General features: G+C 54.0%; 1 protein-coding gene across 3 annotated transcripts in view; it reads left to right on the top strand.

Annotated features, from left to right (window-relative positions):
• The window catches only part of ADCK1 (aarF domain containing kinase 1), a 127,456-nt gene extending 109,063 nt beyond the window's left edge, over positions 1–18,393 (top strand). For all 3 annotated transcript variants that reach the window (XM_043920531.1, XM_043920533.1, XM_043920532.1), the window contains 4 exons: positions 10,177–10,326; positions 11,764–11,961; positions 15,961–16,154; positions 17,640–18,393. In XM_043920531.1, coding sequence (XP_043776466.1) covers positions 10,177–10,326; positions 11,764–11,961; positions 15,961–16,154; positions 17,640–17,811 — 714 coding nt within the window. In that variant the 3' untranslated portion in view covers positions 17,812–18,393. The remainder of the gene's footprint in view (positions 1–10,176; positions 10,327–11,763; positions 11,962–15,960; positions 16,155–17,639) is intronic.
• Positions 18,394–19,295: the final 902 nt, after the last annotated feature.

Below are 19,295 nucleotides of genomic sequence, written 5' to 3'. Positions count from 1 at the left end.
TGTGTGTGTGTGTGTGTGTATTTGTGAGTAGCATGAAAGACTCCACGTGACTGGAATTTTCTAACAAACTTCTGAGGTTCCGAAGCCTCCCTAGGACTGTGGGTCTGAGTGGGCCTGTCCCTGGCGTGACTGTCCCTGCTGAGGACTGTCTTGCTGAGTGTCGCTTGGGGAGGGAGGTGCAGGGGACGGGGGGAGTGACCAGAGGCAGAGCTCACCACGATCCTGCGGGGAAGGGTGGTTAGTGGCATCGTGGCTGCTACAAGCTGTTGGCTCAGCAGGAAGTGGCTCTGGGGTAACTGCTCTTGAAGGGAGGTGGGGAGAGCTGCAGGCCCCTCCAGCACTTGTTAGTCGTCCCCACTCCACTTGGAGAGGCCCCCCTCACCCCACCACACGCCAGCCCAGTTGGGCCTCGTATGTGAGGACCTGAAGACCCGTCTAAGTGGCCAGTTCCTGATAGATTCTGCTAAGAAAACACCATGTTAGCAGGCCAGAGACCTGGGTTCAGGCTCCGTCTCTGCTGGTGGCCCGCTGTGTGACCTTGGACAAATTACTTCCTTCTCTGGGCCTCAATATGCTTACTGGAGGTGTTGGGTTAGCTGGATTCTTAAGGGTCTGTTCTGCTCAGATGTTTATAGAAGAGCCACTCTCGGCTTCCTGGGAGATAAGACCTGAATGCAGTTTCCTGGGCCCTATCCCAAACTGACCTATCAGAGTCTGGGGTGGGCGGGCTTGCGAGAAATCAGCATTTTAACAGACTCTCCAGGTGGTTCAGACACTCACTGGAGTTCAGGAGCCCCCTGCCACAGGCCCAGGGGGGTCCCTGGCTGCCCCAGGTGGGCCCTCAGGCCTCACCGCTGCTGTTGTGTGCTTCCAGGCACGTGGCGGCCCTGCCCGGTGTGCTCTCTGGCCGGCATGTGGGCTCCGGTGCCCGCAGCCTGCAGGGGCCCTCGTTTGTCCCTGCTCTGAGTCCAGAAGCAGCATATTACTGAGGGCCTGACCCGGTGATCATATTTGCCAGTCACTTTAAGAGCTGGTGACAGTGACTGTCATTGATTTCATTAAGAATAAAGGTCATGCAGGAGCGCGCTTGCCCGGGCTGGATGCAGCCTCCTCAAGCCACAGGATGACTATTGATTGCAGGGCCTTTATCGAAGGTTAATTGGATTTCAGTGAGTCTGTTTTTAAGACCCTACCTGGGCCGAGGCCCTATTGAATTTGTGGGAAATTAGCTGAGAGAAAGGTGACAAAGTCAGGAGCTGGGATTGGGTGAAGTGAAGACTGGAGGCCGACATGCACAGTTCGAGAAGGATGAGCTGGACGCAGAGATGAGGGGCTTGCAAGAGACACCACCAGCCTGTCCACTCCAGAGGCCCAGGAGCCTGCTGGGGAAAGAGGGCCGAGTGCTCCGCAGTGGTCATTATGTGGAATTGGGCCGGGTCCTCTGTCCTCGGGGTGGCCCTCTGGTCTGTGGTGTGTGTGGCAGAGTCTGTCTTTTTACCGCTCCAGAGAGCAAATCTTACCTTCCATCGGGATCGGAAGGGGATCTGGAGGTTTGGCTCTTACTTTGCACCCCCAGCCTGTGTCTCAGAGGTGCTGGGGCCCCACTGGGCTGGCCTCTCTGGTCTCTGAGGCAGCCGTCATCAACTTCCCCACTGTCGCCTGCTGAGGCATTTCTCAGTGGCTGTCCGCTCCCCCCTGCAAACATAGCCTTGCTGATCTCTTTGCCTGCCATTGTTGGCCCTTCTACTCTCCATTGTGGGGCGTTTCGGCCTTTTTAGTCTTTTTCACAGTCATTTTTGTTGGGCTGGTGAAGGAAGACAGTCAGTGCCTGGGTTCCATCTGCATGTGTAGCTGATTGCCCTTGCCACATTTCTTCTTTCCGGGTAGTCTTTCCATCCCATGTCACTGGAGAAGCAGTGGAAAGATCTCAGACGTGTTTTCCAGCAGATGTTTCTTGAGTACCTACTATGCGCAGGCCTGGCATATCAGTGCCAAAGGAGAGGTGTGGACAGAGTGTGGGAGAAGTGGGCTGGCCAGCTGTCACCGAGGCTGGGCGTGTGGCCGGCGGGGCAGAGGGTTCAAAGTCGGGCCCCCCCAGGGGTGTGCGTGGCTCTGTCATTTATTGGCCACGTGCCCCTGGGTTTCCTCATCTATACAACTGTAGGCATAACAGTACTTCCTTCGTGGGGTGGTTGTGCAGCTCTTGCAGGCTGTGAGATTCTATAAAAAAAAAAAAGTCATTTATAATATATGATGTTATTAGTCACAGAGGCACATCTTCTTCCATAGAATCTCTGAGAATCTCACTTCGCTTCTGTCCACCTACCTCTGCTGTCCATGAGTGTGTAGACTCGGGGGTCATCAGTGGTCATTGGTTGAGCACTGGTGACGCTCTTTCCTGTTTCTAAAAGCCATACTGCCCAAGGGTTTCCTCCTGTCCCCCGATTCCAGCTCGCATTGTTCAGGACTCTGCCTTAGTGCTCAGCATCATTTCCCGTTTGGTGGGCCTCTCTGACTCTGTGGTACAAGGCACTCAGAAGACCAGGGAGGAGAAGCTGGAGAGGCACAAAGACTCTGGTTACTGAAATCACTCGGCTTCCCTGGTGGCTCAGTGGCAAAGAATCCACCTGCCAGTTCAGGAGACGTGAGTTTGATCCCTGGGTCAGGAAGACCCCTGGAGAAGGAAATGGCAACCCACTCCAGTACTCGTCCCTAGGAATTTCCATGGACAGAGGAGCCTGATGGGCTACAGTCCTTGGTGTCGCAGAAGACTCGGACATGACTGAGTGACCAAACAACAAGAATAACTGAAATCACTAGAGTGAAAACATCTCCTCCCATCGTCCACCCTCTGTGACCTCTCACCCCAAGTCATTAGAAGCTTGGGGACGTTGGAGGGGTCTAGATGCCCAAGTGGGCTCCTGGAGACTCATTTCCCCAACAGCAGGGGTGTCACGAGTGGGAACAGCATCGCTTTGGAATTGGCCTTTCTGGATTCTCGTGCTGGCTCCGCTGCTTAAGAACTGTGTTGCCTTGGCGGTGCGCATCACCCTTGGGAAGCCTCAGATGCCTGCTGTGAAGTGGATACAGGAGAGTATCAGGGACTTTTCTGGTCCAGTGGTTAAGACTCGTGCTTCCAGTGGTTATGACTCCATGTTTCCATCGCAGGGGGCACAGGTTTGATCCCTGGTCAGGGAACTAAGGTCCCATAGGCCCTGTGGTGCAACCAAAAAAAAAAACAAGTGTTGGATTGTTTGATGATTGAAACGTGAAGCAGGCAGGGCAGGGCCCACAGTCCATGCTCAGCACAGCCTATCTTGTTGGAATTCTGGCAATAAAGTATTTGCCAAAAGAAGGGGGAAATTTAGGGAAAAACTCTTTGCTCAGTTTTTTTATACTGACCTAGGTAGGGTGGATGGATGTGGACACATATTTCTTCGGAGTGAACTGCCGCCCACGGCAGGGATGTCAGAGGTCGATATCTGTGTCTTCTCTGGAGCCATGGCCCCTGGATCCACTCCCTGTCCGACTGGTAGCCAGGACCCTGTGAGTCTCACTAGCTGGGAGCCCTTATTGGCCTGTGGATATGCCACGCCCTGGCTTTCAAGTGCTGTCCCGGTTCAAGCTGAGTCTAGAGGCTCCTGGAGGCTCCAAGATGAGAGAAACTCCCCCAGGTTCCTGTCAATGAACCCAGGTCCTCTGTCCTCCTCACTACGTCTCCCAGCCACATGTGGCTGAATAAGGTCCCACTGTCTTCACTCTCAGAGACTTCATCGCAGTGTTTTCTGGCCCAAGATTGACCACTCTGTGAATGGGAAGCAGTGAGGAGCTGAGGCTTATATATCCCAGGGGTGGGATTGAGGCAGAGGGTAAAATGCTCGGGGCAGTTGTCTAGTCTGGCCCTGGAGGCTTTGGTTCTCCCTCTAGAAGCCTGGGTGGCCACCAGGGGAAGGGCAAAGAGTGCTTGAATTATTAACCTCCTTATACTTAATATCGGGCTACTTGTGTGATTATTAATATCCTGCAACACTGACTTCCTGTTTCTTTCGGAGATCTTGGCATTACTTCCATGACACTCCCAAGAACATAGACTTTCCTTTGGGGGCTGGGAATAAATTAATCCATGCAATTATAGAATAATTAAAGTACTTTCAACCAGTTCAAGTTTTGAGGAAAATCCAGAAATAATTCTTTGATTTAAATATTATTTACTAATTTAATTCTTTACTCAGACTTTTTCTAAAAAATAGATTTCTTTTTTTTTTTTTCCCCTCCCTACTGTTAGAAACATAAAGGGGTTGTGTAATTACTGAAATCACTTATGTGAGTGGCACATTCTTTTTTACATGGAACAGTTAAAAACTTGTCACTGATTTCTTTTTTCCCTAAAAAGAGCTGTACTATGGCTTTAGTTAACAGCGTATTTTTGGTTAGACAAACAGCCTTGGATTTCCCACTGTGACTCTTTTCTCCAAATGGAATGCTTTCTTGGTTGCTGTGGGGACCTGCAGAGGATTTCTGGCACAGTTTCTGCCTCCAGTAAGGAGCTTTCCCATGAGTGCAGAGGCAGAAAGGATGGGTGATTGAAACTGTGTTCCCCAGAGCCAGGCTGCCTGGGTTGGATCTTGGTTTCACTGACTGCTGGCCAGGTGACCAAGTTGCCTCCTCTTTTTGTATTTCGCTTCCCTCACCTGTCTACTGCAGAGGTGGCTGTGAGTCCAGATAATTTGCCTGAAATGGTGGATGGCACAAAGTGTCAACTGTTGCCATTGGAAAAAGGTGGGACTCTGGTCTTTATGCAGATAACTGCCCTTAATAGGGTAAGGGGCAGCCTTAGAGAAAAACTCACATTTCTCCCAAGGAGATGTACAGATGGCCAAGGGGAACACGAGAAGGTGTTCACCACCACTGATTGTCAGGGAAATACAAATAAAAACCATACAATGAGAGATCACCCCACACTTGCTGGAATGGCTGTCATCAAGAGGACAAGAGAAAACAGCTTTGGTGAGGAGGTGCAGAAAAGGGCACCCTTGTGCACTGTTGGTGGGGATGTAAGTTGGTGCATCCACTATGGAAAACCATATGGAGGTTCCTCAAAACACTGCAAATAGATCTACTGTATAATCCAGCAGTTTCACTTCTGGGTATACATCCAAAGGACAGGAAATCAGTGTGGAAAGGATACATGCTCTCCCACATTCACTGCAGCCTTATTTAGAATTATTTGTTCTTGAGGAGGTGATCGAGCTAAGTACATGCAAGGGATGAAGAGGGTTTTGTGCCCAGTAATGGCCTTAGGTTCCCTCTGTGACTCTCGGTACTTCTGTGAGCAGGAGGGAGGGGACTGGCTGCCTTTCTCTCGGCAGTTTACAGTTTACTGCAACTCTGATAGATAAGAATAATTACTGAGGCACTTCTCTGGTGGTCCAGTGATTGAGACTCTGTGCTTCCAATGTAGGAGGCCTTGGTTCAGTCCCCAGTTAGGGAACTAAGATCCTGCCTGCTGCATAGTGTGGCCAGAGAAAGGAAAAGCTACCCAAAATTTAGAGATGGGAGTGTGCACTTTGTCCTTTCAAAATCACTCTTGGGAGTTTGTTTAAACAACCTACCTGAGGATTTTTTAGTATCTAAGGGAATGTACTTTTGTTTGACTCTGCTATTGACAATTAAAGGCTTAGGCTGAAGTCATATGTCAACTTTAGGTCTTATCCAGTAGAGATGCCAGTAACTTCCCCCCACTAGCAAAGATAACCCGAAGGTTATGATTTCCTTATTGCCCGGTCAGCCAATAACCAGTGTTATATCTAATCCTGGGATCTTAGCCTCTTATTCCTGTTTAAATGCCCATAAATACCCAGTCCCTCAAAGTCCTCAGTTTGAACCAGCTCTGCATTCTTGCGGGCTCCTGTATTGATGAGTTTCACAGCCTTTGACACGTGTTCAGTCTACATTTGTACCAGAGTCAAGTTTTTAACTTTTTGAAAATTAACTCTTTGATGGTGATAATGGGTATATTTTCCTCTAAGTTTAAAATAATAAGACATTTCATTATAGAAAGCAAGCACATCTGTGCCGTATAGTGTAGGGCGTCAAGTGCTTTCCCTTTAACACAGTCACATTTTGACCTTGAATCTCAAGGTTGCTCTGTGAGGAAATAGAATCGATGGGTCTAGTCCCCCTTAACAGCTAAGGGAGCTTGGGCAGACTGAGAGGGGAGGTGACTTGTCCCCCAGGTGGCCTGTGCCCACAGTGGCAGTGTTGGGATGGCCCCAGGGTGGAGCCAGACCACTCCTGGACCCCACTCCTGTCTCTGCCTTCCCCGTATGCCTGTCCAGGTGAAATCTGGTTAAAATGAACATCAGAAACAGCCCCCGAAAGGAAAGATACCAGGTAGGGGCAGCCAGATGGGGAAGGGCTTCCCTGGCGGCTCAGATGATAAAGAACCTGCCTGCACTGCAGGAGACCCCAGTTCAATTCCTGGGTCGGGAAGATCCCCTGGAGGAGGGCATGGCAACTCACTCCAGAATTCTTGCCTGGAGAATCCCACGGGCAGAGGAGCCTGGCGGGCTCCAGTCCACGGGATTGCAAAGAGTCGGACACGACTGAGCGACTGACGCTTTGCATATGAGCCGCGGTCGGCAGCCTCTTCCTCCTCCTCCTCCTGTAGCAGCATCTCAGTTCTCGTGGGCCAAGGATCCCCCAGCCTGAATTCCCCAGATCCTTCAGGGCCACCTCTCAATGTCATAATAGGGGGCCCACAGCGATCAGCAAGATTTCAGAAAGCTTCGAGGAGATCATACATCTCCCCATGACAGGTCGGCTCAGACTAAATGAAATGTCATTTCTCTGCTTTGGGCTGAAATTCCGTCAGCTCCATCTGGCTGCCCTGCTTATCTTGGGCTGATCAGGAGCCCTGATTGGACTTCATATGCGTCCTTGACAAATAAAAATGAATTATGACTTAATAAATGCAATTGGTTTGGCAGATATGGCCCTTCAGGGCTTGGCTCCATAGAGCTCCCAAGAGCCTCCCTGAAAGGGGTTCTTGGGAATGCCGAGGTGGGGACCTGCTGGCTCATCCAGGGACCAGCTCTGGCTGGGCCCCGTCTCCCAGGAAACACCCCCCATCTCAGCCGGAGTCTGAGACTTGACATGGGGCAAAGGTGGTTCCTGATGCCAGCAGACACCGAGTACCGGGTTCCTTTCCCCCCAGGAGAAGTGGCAGGAGCCGGAGTGCGTGGTAGCAGGGCCCTGGTGACACAGTCGGAGCCTCAGGACCTCAGTTATCCTCTTTAACCCTTGTTCCATCATTCCTTTAAAAGGCACAAGGAGGGACTTCCCTGGTGGTCCAGGGATTGAGATTCTGCCTTCCAATGCAGGGAGCACAGGTTCAGTCCCTGGTTGGGGAACTGAGATTCCATGTGCTGCAGAGCAACCGAGCCTACACGCCCTGGAACCCATGTGCCACAGCTCAGAACTGATGCAGTTAGAAATAAATAAACTAACTTCTTAAAAAAACAAAACAAAACAAAACAGGTACATTGAAACCTAGTCTTCAGCCCCTCTGGGAGTGTTATGAGGAATCAGGGGCACTAGGAGACGTCACACTAGGTTCCAAGCACTATGATGCTGTGATGTACCCGACCGTCATCTGTGAGAGTGGCACTGTTATTATTTCCATGTTACTGAAGCTGACACTTTGACTAACTTGTTTAAGGTCACAAAGTTCAGTTGAGAAGTGCGGAAGTCGGTGTGAGCTGGTATAGAATAATGGTTCCTAGAAGCCTAGGTCTCACCTGGTTTGAATCTTGGCTTTGCCTCTTTCCAGTCAGGTAGCTCTGGGTAAAGTGAAACCTTTGATGAATCTCAGTTCCTAATCTGCAAAATGGGGATTATAGTTGTACTTAGTTTTAGGGCCCTTTAATAAGGATGACAACTATGGTTACTAAAGTAGAATTATTCTTGATGATTGAATTTGAGGCCAGTTATCATGGTTGGGATTCAGAGGAGACTAATGGGGTTAGGATAAGCATCAGAGGCGAGAACCTTGGCATCTCTGAAAAACGTGGAGAGACCAGGGTCTCACTCATGTTGAAGGCAGAGTCCTGTATTCACATCTTTGGCCTGTTTACAGGCAAGGGGATGGATAACAGAGCCAGTCTGTGATATGGAACTTAGACCTCAATGAAACTATGCAACAAAATACTCAGTTTTAGTCATCATAGGAGGGCTAGATGGTTGTTAATCAAATAAGAATACAATGAGTATGCTAGTGATTAAAAAAAAAAACTGCAGGCCTTCCCTCGTGGCTTACAGGTAAGGAATCTGCCTGCCACTGCAGGAGACACAGGTTTGATCCCTGGCCCAGGAAGACCCACATGCTGCAGAGCAGGTAAGCCCGTGCACCACAGCTGTTGAGCGTCTGCTCTAAAACCGGGGGTCACAACTCCTGAGACTGTGTGCCCCAACTGCTGAAGCCTGCGTGCCCTAGAGCCTGTGCCCTCGAGAAAGAGAACCCATGACAATGAGAGGCCTGCCCACCACAGGTGAGGGCTACCCTGGAGAGTAGCCCTTGCTTGCTGCAGCTCGAGAAAAGCCCACACAGCAACAGAGACCCAGCACCGCCAACAATAAATAGATAAAACTGAAAACAAAGCAAAAAACAGCACCGTTAAAAAAAAAAAAAAAAAAGGAACAGGAACAGTCTGCAGCATCCTATGAGAGTGTATGGTGGGAGAACCTCGTTTAATCTAGGAGGTCCGGGAAGGCGTCCCCAGGGAAATGATACTCAGCTGGGATGGGAAGGAAGAGAGGAGTGAACCAGGTGAAGGGGAACCAGGAGCTTCCTACCAGAGGTAGGAAGGCACAGAGGTTATCAGAGAAGAGAAAGAGATCAAATATGGCTGGAATGTCAGTGGTACAAGACTGAGACCAGGGAGGGAGGCTGGGCCTGGTCAAAGTGGACTTTGTAGGCCAAGAAACCAATGTAGAGAATGCAGGAGGTGTGCGTTCGATCCCTGGCTTGGGAAGATCCCCTGGAGGAGGAAATGGCGACCCACTCCAGTATCCTTGCCAGGAAGTCCCATGAACAGAGGAGCCTGGCAGGCTAAACAGTCCAGGGGTTGCAGCGTCAGACACGACTAAATGACTGAACACACATAGGCAGGCCAAGGAAAGGACTTGAGTCTTTATCTTGAGACCCTCATTCTGTGTTCCTCACCCCATGGGCCCCTCCTCCCCTCTGGCTGGGATATGTTTGTTAGTGCCTGTGGGGTCCAGCTGAGGCTAAGGGATACGGAGGGCAGCGTGTGCCCTCGGGACATCAGCTTCCTGGGATGAGCATCCCTTTGTTCCATGGAAACCCATCAACAGACCATCTGTGGGGCCTGGTCTGCCTCTCTTTAGCAGCTGTTCCCTAGCTGGGAAAAGGCTTTTAGCTTTAATAAAAAGGGAGTAGAGATAAGGAGGCTGCCCGGGCAGGGAGAGCGGCAGTGACAGGATGATTTAAATGGCCTCTGCAGTGTCATTTCTTCTGTGCAGACATCATAAATCAGATTAGCATTGGGCGCTGGTGGGGAGGAGAGTAGGGACAGGGGCCTGAGGGGAGGGGGTGGGGCGGGCATGTGACTCCAGGTGCCCCTGGACCTGACCTGGAGATGCTGGGACCACCTGTCCTGGTGCCCAGCATCCCCTGGCCTTGGAGGAGGGGCAGGGAGAATGATCCCCACCCCTAACCCAGCTTTCCAACCCGCATTCAGCTTTGGGGGGACAAAGTGAAGAGGGACTGATAAGAGAGAAGAAAGAAAAAAAACAGAACTGGGAAGTGTGGAGAGGTGGGTGTTACAGCCTTTAGGAAACACAGAAGCAGCGGTTCTCCTGTCTTGCCATCCGTTAAAATCATTCTTGGACACTTAAAAAACTACAGATGCCTGGGGACCACCCCCAACATTTCTGAGTTCCAACTGAATCAAACATGGAGCTAAAGTTAGGAAAAGCCGGATTAGCGATCAGCTTCTCTCATCAACTCAAGAACTACAGGGTCTCAAGCCATCGCCTCCACCATGATCGCTCAGGCCTTCCTCTTAAAGGTGGCCAGCCCAAGTGGCCGGAGTAGAAGTCTCTGAGGCAGGTGGTAACGCGCTGCCGCTCCCACCCGCCTCCCTTCTCTTGCAGATCTCACGTCACCTGGGCAGGATGTACAGCGAGATGATCTTTGTCAACGGCTTCGTGCACTGTGACCCCCACCCGGGCAACGTGCTGGTGCGGAAGCGGCCGGACACGGGAAAGGTGGAGATTGTCCTGTTGGACCACGGACTGTACCAGGTAGGAGGGCCCTTTCCCACCAGCCAGCCCCAGTCTCTGGTCCGGCCTGGTTCAGAGCCCGCTGAACTCCCCTGTCCACCACAGAAATGGGATCAGATGGCAAGGTAGCTGGAGAGGGCGCTGCCCTACCCCCTAGGGCCGTTGTTTTGTGCAAGGCACGCTCACATGAGCTCTCCAAGCTCTCCGAGCCCCAGCTTCCTCTGGAGAAGGGGTGACAGAGGACAAGATGGTTGGATGACATCACTGACTCAATGGACATGAGTTTGAGCAAGCTCGGGGAGATGGTGATGGACAGGGAAGCCTGGTGTGCTGCAGTCCATGGGGTCGCAAAGAGCTGGACACGACTGGGTGACTGAATACCAGCAACAGAATGAGAGTGATAATTCCTCGTTTAGAAGCAGCTTCGAGGGGTCGATGAGATTGTACCTGGATGTGTGAATCGACTTTGTCAGATGCCAAAAAATAAAAAAAACCCCTTTCCCCCAGGGAGACTCAGGCCAGCCAGACCCTGGGAGGTGAGCTGCTCTCAGATGAGCTTAGATGGGGCAGGGGGCAGGGTCACTCAGCTCCAGTGAGAAGGTCGTGTTTAGTGGGGAAGGGTGTGGGGGTGGGAAACTCACAGGGGTTGGCTGACCCTGACTCCATCCTCTGGAACTGGGGACAGAGAGCTGGTACCAGTGAGCCGTGTGTTGCTGCTGGGAAGATGAGACGTTCCCTGCCAATCCCAGGCCCTGGGTCCTGGTTTGATTCCATGAAGCCGATGGTCCTGGCGAGGTTTCCCCGCTGGTCTCCCGCTCCTCCGCTCAGAGCTCTGATCCCACGCACATCCCCAAACCTGGGCTTCCTTTGAAAGGCTCAGTGATGTTGGGCATGTTAGTTTTGGGTGGACACAGCCCCTAAATGAGTCATGGCCCAGATACAACGGACGTCTCATTGCTTGCTCGCACACCAGTCCGGGCTGTGTGGAGGAGCCCCGAAGGCAGGGGCTGACCGAAGCTGTACCTCCCGGGTCTCCTTGAGGGTCTCGCCCGCCAGCCCCCAGGAGCAGAGTAAAGGCTCAGAGGAACATGCCTGGGAACGTTTCATGGACCAGGCCTGGAAGTGGAGCTTCTGACACATCCCATTGGTCAGAGCTCAGGCAGAGAGCTACATCTAAAACGGAGGATGGTCCGGTGGTAGACTGTGCATGGGGAGAAGAGGGGAGTGTAGATTTTGGTGGGCCGTTGGTAGCCTCTAACACTCTCCAGGACCAAGGCTGACCCAATAGTAGATTAACGCTTAGATTTTCAAGGATGGCCGACTATGGCGGGGGATACGGACGCTGGGCAGGTGTCACGGTCTCCCCCGCCCCTGCTCACGGCGGTCACACCGGGCGGGGACGAGGTCTTTCACTGGGGGGAGGAGGCCCCCGACCTGCCACCCTGCCCCCCGCCATAGGCGCTCACAGAAGAGTTCCGCCTGGACTACTGCCGCCTCTGGCAGTCGCTGATCTGGACCGACATGCAGAGCGTGAGGAAGTACGGCCAGCGCCTGGGAGCCGGCGACCTCTACCCCTTGTTCGCCTGCATGCTGACGGCCCGGTCCTGGGACGCGGTCAACAGGGGCATCGGCCAGACTCCCGTCACCGCCACAGAGGTGGGTGCCCCCCGCTCCCGGTCCTGCCCTGTGCCCGAGGAGGCAAGGGGGCAGGGCTGAGGGTGGAGCCCTGCTAACCCAGGGTCTGAGATCACGCTGGTGGGCGGTGAGGCTGGAGTGGGGGGTGGGAGCAGAATTAAAGAGGTCCTGCCCGAGGAGTAGGGGGTGGGAGAAACAGTGTCCCAGGGCGGGGGGCAGGGGGACAGGGAGCGGTGTCCTGCTGTGTCCGCCTTCCGGCCTTGGAGGATTAAGTAGGTCGTGTTGACTGTATAACCCCGGCCCTGTGATGTTCACTCCAACCTGCTCTCACAAGGCTTCAGGCTGCCACCACGTTCTCCTGCAGGACTTCTGGGCACCTCCCAGAGACTTGACTCATAAGTGAGTCTGGCACTGCCCGCTGTCTCCTGCTGGGCACCGTCTCCCATCTCGGGGTTCCTCTAGGGCGCCCTGTGGGGAGGAGGCTTTGCTTCCTCACAGCGTGCTCAAAGGCTTGCTCCTGTCCCATTGTCCTATGGAGTTTGTGGTGGAACAGGCTCTGGACGGGAGTCCGGACCCAGGGGTCAGGAGTCCCCGGGGTCAATGCAGCCCCGGGAGCGCCCTTCTCTGTATTCGTGCTCATCGCTGCCTCGCGGCAGGGCCGGATGCGGGGCTCACTCTTCCTGGCTCGGGGTGAGCTCCCGCCCAGGCATCTCAGTTCCTCGTGGAATCGCCTCCTGTCTTCCTAGGCTGTCAGCTGGCAGGCCTGTCCAGACTTGCACGTGCCCATGTGGGGAGGGGCTCACGCTTGCCGCCAGGGACTGGATTCTGCTTGTGCGGTGGAGGGCCCTGGGCTCTGATTCCGGCCCCTGCTTCTCCTGGAGGCCTGCCCTTGGAGGGTTCTCATCGCCTCTCTGAGCCTCGGAGTCCTGCCCCATGAGCTGCCTTGGGGTGGGGGCTTTAACAATGGCTGGGTCCAGAGTCTCCAGCGACGTCCCCCAGCAGGCACGTCTCTTGGTGCCGCTTTCCACTAAGTTGACATCATTCCCCAGCAGACTTGGTGGCAAAGATGACCGCCGGTTGCCCCAGGCTCACGCAGCTTTCAGCACATCGTCTCAGAAGAAGAGGGACCCTCTCCCTCCTTTGTTGAACAGGGAGGATAATTCTGCTTCATTGATAACCCGTGCAAAGGGCCTCCCTGTAGTTTCTGAACTTCGTTCATGGAACAGACGTTTGTTTTTTGCTGGACGCTGAACTGAGTGCCTGTGGATCCCAGTGATGAACAGACAGGCCTTCCATGTGATTTGCACTGTGACAGAGGGAGACAGATGGTAAACAAGTGAACAAACAGGTAAATGGAGTGATCGCAGGCTAGAGGTGCCAGGGAGAGACCAGCAGGGTGCCGGTGATGATGTGGGGTGGGGGGACACCATAGGGGAGACCTCGCTGGGGAGTCGACACGTAAGCTGAGGCCTGAAGGACGAGAAAGGCACCAGGGACAGCCTTGGTGGTCCAGTGGTTAAGACTCCACACCTCCCAATGCAGGGGGCCCGGGTTCCATCCCTGGTCAAGGAATGAGATCCCCCATACCGAAACTGAGACCTCATGCAGTCGGATGGATGAAAGAAAGAAAGGCATCAGCCACAGGAGGACTTGGAGAAAGCAACCAGGCAGAGGCTTGGGTAGTCTAGAGTCAGGGAGAGGCATGCTGGGCTGAGAAGCGTGTGGAGGGCTGGGCTGGGAGAGCATCACACAGGGAGAAGTTCAGATTCTTTCTCAGGACAAAGCAAAGCCTTTGACAGCTTGTGAGCAGGAGAAGGATATGCTGAGATTCCGTCTGTTAAATCTCTCTCTGGAGTGGGGCAAGATGAGCCGTGGGGCTGATGCAAGTGGAAAGACCTTGGCCTGAGACTGTGCTAACGGCAGTGGGGGTGGAGAGAAGCGGATGGAGCCAAGATGCGTTTTGTTTGTTTGCTTTTTATTTCTTTTCTTTTGGCTGTGCCAGGTCTTACGGGCTTCCCCGATGGCTCAGCCGTAAAGAATCTGCCTGCAGTGCAGGAGACGCAGGAGACCTGGGTTCGGTCCCTGGGTTGGGAATATCCCCTCGAGGAGGAAATGGCAACCTGCTCTAGTATTCTTATCTGGAAAATCCCAGGGACAGAGGAGCCTGGAGAGCTACAGTCCATGGGTTCTCACAGAGATGGACATGATTGAAGCATCTTGGTGTGCCCACAGCCTATAGATGGGATTAAAGACACAGAGATGGAAGAGATCGTGTAGCACTCAGTAGGTGCTTGGTGAATGATACCTGTTGATATTAACTAAGTTAGAGTTTTATTTTTGCAATCGGGTAGGCATCCAGCAGGGGCCAAGCTTGGAGGCTGTGCTGCTCTGACAAATAGCCCCTCAGGGTTGCCCAGGTGGACTCAGGGGCTTCCGTTTGGGTCCAGAGGGGCTGTGGCCAGGCCAGTCCGACCTCGCTTAGAGGGGTCTCTGTGGTGATCGGGGCCTTGATCTGGCCTTAGTCCCTGTAAGCAGTGGGGGACGGGAGGTGGGGAGGCAGACAAGCTCTTGGCATCTGGCTTCGTGTTGAGATGTTCTAGTCTGATAGCTCCTGCCTGGGGGACATTTCAGGTTTCACAGCGAGGCAGTTGTCAGCTGTGTCTGAAAGGGCCGAGAGTCCTGCTCCCGCTGCAGAGGGCAGCTTCGGGGCGAAGCGCTGGGCAGCACCGCTGGGCCCTGGCGTGACTTCGCCCGGCCCTGTGCGCCCCCCCACATCTTGCCTCTGGGGACCCTCGGGGTTCTGCTGGGAGGCGGGCACAGCATGCCCGGGTTTTAGGGGAGGACCGTGGGCCTCACAGCGCTCTGTGAGATGAGCCTGGAGGTGAGGGGGCAGGCTTGGGAGCTGAATGGCCAGGGTTTGACTCCTGCCTCACTAGCTGTGGACCTTGGGGAGGTTATTTTACTTCTCAGTGCCTCAGCTCCCTCCTCTCAAATGGGGATATACACTCGCCTAAGAGGGTTGTTGTGAGGAGGCGATGAGTCCATGCATGCAAGCATGTCAGAGTGCCTGCGTTCCTTAGTGATAATCAGTACACGTGGACTCTTGTCATCACCATCGCCATCATTGCTTCCCTGGAGCCTGAGACGGGATCAGAGCCTCGCTCTATACTCAGGACTCTGGCTGGAGGCAGTTATCTGCCCAGAACCACGCGGAGCTCAGGGACGTGGAAGGCTGGGAAACCGGCCCTGAAACTTACCCACCAGGATGGGGCAAGGGCTGGCCCTGAATCCTGTTCTGAGGGCCTGAGGACCTTGGGCATGGGCGGGCTGACGCTGTCTCCAGCCTGGAGGACAGTGATGGGCGGTGGCTGTGTGAACAGGTCTGGCGGGGCTCGGGGTCAGGCAGGGTGTGGGGCAGGACTTTGGATTTGGGTTTGGGGTCAGGAGCTCAGAGGTCTCGACTGCTCCAGCCTGGGTTTGGCTGGAGGGACGGGGCCTCAGCCAGTACTGGTGACTCAGCCAGTACCAGCTTCCAAGAGTCCTTCCCGACCTGGCCTGAAAACTGGTGGCCAGCGCAGAGCCTTGGAGAGTAACACAAAGGTGGACCCTTGGGCTGAGAGGCTGGACCCATCAGATGGTTGGTGGGGAGGTAGACTCCCTGCCCCGTTGGTACTGGCTTGGGGGTATGGGGGCTGGGCGTTGGTGACCTCGGCTGCAAGGAGCTAGGACGGCAGAGGCAGTAGAAATGAGGCCTGTTCCCCCCCGCCCCCCGGTGATGGGCTCTGGTGCTGTGTCTGGTTCTGGGCCGGAAGTTGGGGGAGACATCCTGTCCAGGTTCGTCTGGCTACGACACCGTTGGGCTGAGCTTCTCCCTCGGGAAGGTTCCCAGTGCTGCTGAGGCCACTGTGCTAGACCCTCCCTCCCGGAGCCTCTCCACAGCCCCTTCCGATCACTGGCAGCCCGGACGCCTGCTGCCACCCCGAGCCCCCCTCCCCACTCAGGCCGCCTCTTTCTGTTCAGGACTCAGAGATCCGCAACCACGCAGCCAACTACCTCCCCCAGATCAGCCAGCTCCTCAACCGCGTGCCGCGCCAGATGCTGCTCATCTTTAAGACCAACGACCTGCTGCGAGGCATCGAGGCCGCCCTGGGCACCCGCGCCAGCGCCAGCTCCTTCCTCAACATGTCACGATGCTGCATCAGGGCACTGGCCGCGTGAGTGTGGGCTCCGGCCTCCCGCCACCCCCCACCCCAGCTCCCCGATCCGCCCCAGGGGTCTGCAGGCCTCTGCTTTCTCCCCCAGCCCCCAGGGCCCGGCCTGAGCGTCCCAGTCTCCACCTCCCCCTGCAGGAAGTTAGGGGCAGAAACCAGCTCCAGGGAACTGGCTGACACCTCGGGTCTGTGTTTAAGGAGCTCCAAGAGAGCCACCTGTGCTGGTTAAAATTGTGGGTTCTGGGACCTCACCTTCCCGAGCAAGCTTTCCTCATGACCCTTGTGCTCAGTAAAGTCTGCAGCGTTTTCTGATAGTCTCAGTCCCACCTGAGAGTCCCCAGACTTGGGATCAAGATGCCCTGACGCATATCTCATCCATGCCTGGTCCTGGGACTGTGTCCCCAGCACCTGCCAGGCAGCGAGGCTGGTGTTCTTTTCCCTGCGAGTATGGCTGTGACTCAGACATGTGTCCCCAGCCGGCTCTCTCGGGATCTCAGGTCTTTTCAGATGCTTCAGCATCTGGAGCTGTTGATGCGGAAGGGAAGGGTGCTTCCCCAGGGAGGGAGTAGTAGAGGAATGGGGGTCCTAGGCTCTTCTACTGGATGGTAGCACATACGTGGGAAGGCCCACGCTCTGCCTGAGTGTTCCCACCCAAGAGGGGAGGCCTGGACTGGTCAGCTCCGAGCCATCTGTCCCTTCTAGGCAGAGAGTGGCTCATTCTGGTAAACGGGTCAAACATGTTCACCACATGCATCATGCACCCCCTATCAAATACTGAGTTAGATTACAGCAAAATCCACCGCATAGGGAAGGGCTGAACACGATTCACTCTTCCTCTGAGGTTCTGGAACGAAGTCTGGGGACGTGGCTGCTCAGTGGTTAGGACTCTGTGCTTTCACTGCTGGGGCCTAGATTCAGTCCCTGCTTGGGGAACTAAGGTCCTGCAAGCTGTGTGGTGTGGCCAGAAAAAAAAAATGGCAAACAAAAGTCTTGAATAGGTGATCCTCATAAACACCAGTTTCCATCATGTCCTTTTGTTGGTGCAGACGGCCTTGAGCTGGGCGGAATCCATCATGGCCCCAGCTCCCCAGGACCACCTTGATTAGGTTTCCAGGCAATCTTAGCCTTAGAAAGTTTGGGAGAGCTCTTTCATTTGAGTTTGGGGGATTCTGACTTGATGAATATTAACTCTACTTTTGGAAAAAGAGAAACTTTGAAACGTGATACCCAGTGGGTCCTCCAGGCCTTTGATGAGGTGTGCAACATCTGCTTGTACTTACCCACTTACCTGGAAAACGCCTGTAAACTAGCTGAGTTCCTCTGGGCCTGGATTGGGCAGTGGTCTGATCACGTAGCCAGGAGCTGTCGTCCCCTTGGGGAGGTGGGTGGTGAGTTGACAGAGCCACCGCCTTCCATTTTTCTAAGTGACACTGCGCGTCTCAACTCTGCATCTCTTCTTCTCTCTCTTCCTTTGCACCCCTCCTGCAGGCACAAGAAGCAGAAGACCCGTTCACTCTTCAGAAGGGCCCAGATCTCTCTCAGGGAGGCCTTCAGCTTATGGAAGATCAACCTTCACGAGCTCGTTCTGCACGTGAAGGGGCTGAGGCTCACTGGCTGGGTCTGGGCTCTGCTCTGCTGGCTGCTGCCTGCTCCACACTGAGTGGACTTGCTGCCCCCTGCCCAGCAGTGGCCCCTGCTGTGGCCGAGGGGTCTCTTCACCCCTCACTCTTCCATCGTGTCTCCACTGCTTGCCCCGTTTCTGCCCCGTGGAGCCCCGCAATCCCTGTCCGTGGCACCGTTATGCTCAGCCTCTGGAAGTCCTCTCCCGTGAAGCCCGCGTCTCGGGGCCCCAGGCTGTGTCCCGGGAAGGTTTCTGTCTGTTCCCAGGGAGGAGGCATGGCAGTCTGCTTTCCTGCTCCCCGTCTGTGCCTTTGGGCTGGATACCCACCCCACCCGCTTCTGTTCACCTTTCTTGCGGTCAAGATGGACCATGGAGCCCACTGAAGGCATGTTTAACTCGCCAGACGTTTGGTTTTGCTGCAGAGGAGCGTGGTCCCTGAACTGCTGGAGAGGAGTTTTCTCTCTTTGCGCCTTCCCTGCCCGGAGGTGCAGACCTTCCCGGGGTGGCTTGGCCCCCGAGCCAGGTTCTGTTGCAGCTCTGAGTTCACGGCTGTTGTGGTGATCCCTTTGGTGACTTTATGTACTGTGATTCAATAAAAACCACTTCGGGGTTTCAGGGCAAGAGTGTGGTCAACGGGCCATTTTTTCCAGGTTGGGAGTGAGTCCACTCAGGCCATGAGGTAGGAGTGGCTACGGATACCACGTGCCATTGTGATCTCTTTAACTTCTTGTCCCCCAAATCCTTCCAGCCTTCCACTGTGCGTCCGCTTTCTGATACTTGTATGTTTCTCTTCCTTTCTGAGACAGATCTTGGTTGCCACTGTCAGGAAGCTAAGGCCAAGAACTCAGAGGCTCAGTGGAAATCTCTGACATTGCTTCTCCTGGGTTCTCCCCTCATTCCCTGTGACCTGGCTCCTCCCTTGTTCTGTTGATTGGCTCCTGACTTAGCCTTCAGATTCATCATTCGATATCCCCACTCCTGAGACTGTTGTCTAAACCTCAGTCATGTGGCTGGGCTTCTGCTCTGAAACCTGCTGTTACCTGCTAGATGCTGCTTCTGCCTTGTTGCCTGCTGCCAGCCTGCCCCCTCCCCCCGGCCCCAGTCATCTGCTCCAGTTTTGGGGACACCTGCAAATGCCTGTTCTGTCTCCTGTGTCTGTAGTCTTCAGGTCCCTATGACCCCAGATGTGGCAGGTTTCAGCTCTCACTGAGCACCCAGGCTCACGGTAATTGTGTCTGAATCTCTCTGATCTTACTTCACCTCATTCATAAGAGTAGGAAAAAAAAAATCTAAATTTGAATCTCATTTTCTGTTCTCTTTATTCATAATACAACAAGCAGATTTTTCACTGACCAGAGATGGTTCGCCATCCCTTTGAATTAATTGTTCTTAGTGACCAGCTGGACGCACCCAGGGACCTGAGAGAATAATTTGCAAGATCTGCTATGAATCATGAGGATGCCTGCTGCATATTATATTTTATGGTGTCTTTTATAGCCACTGAAGTAAATATAAATGTCCTT

This window comes from Cervus elaphus, chromosome 12 (genome assembly GCF_910594005.1).
Source record: "Cervus elaphus chromosome 12, mCerEla1.1, whole genome shotgun sequence".
Taxonomy (NCBI): Eukaryota; Metazoa; Chordata; class Mammalia; order Artiodactyla; family Cervidae; genus Cervus; species Cervus elaphus.
The sequence above is the reverse complement of the archived record's forward strand: the minus strand, read 5'-3'. Positions and strand labels throughout refer to the sequence as shown.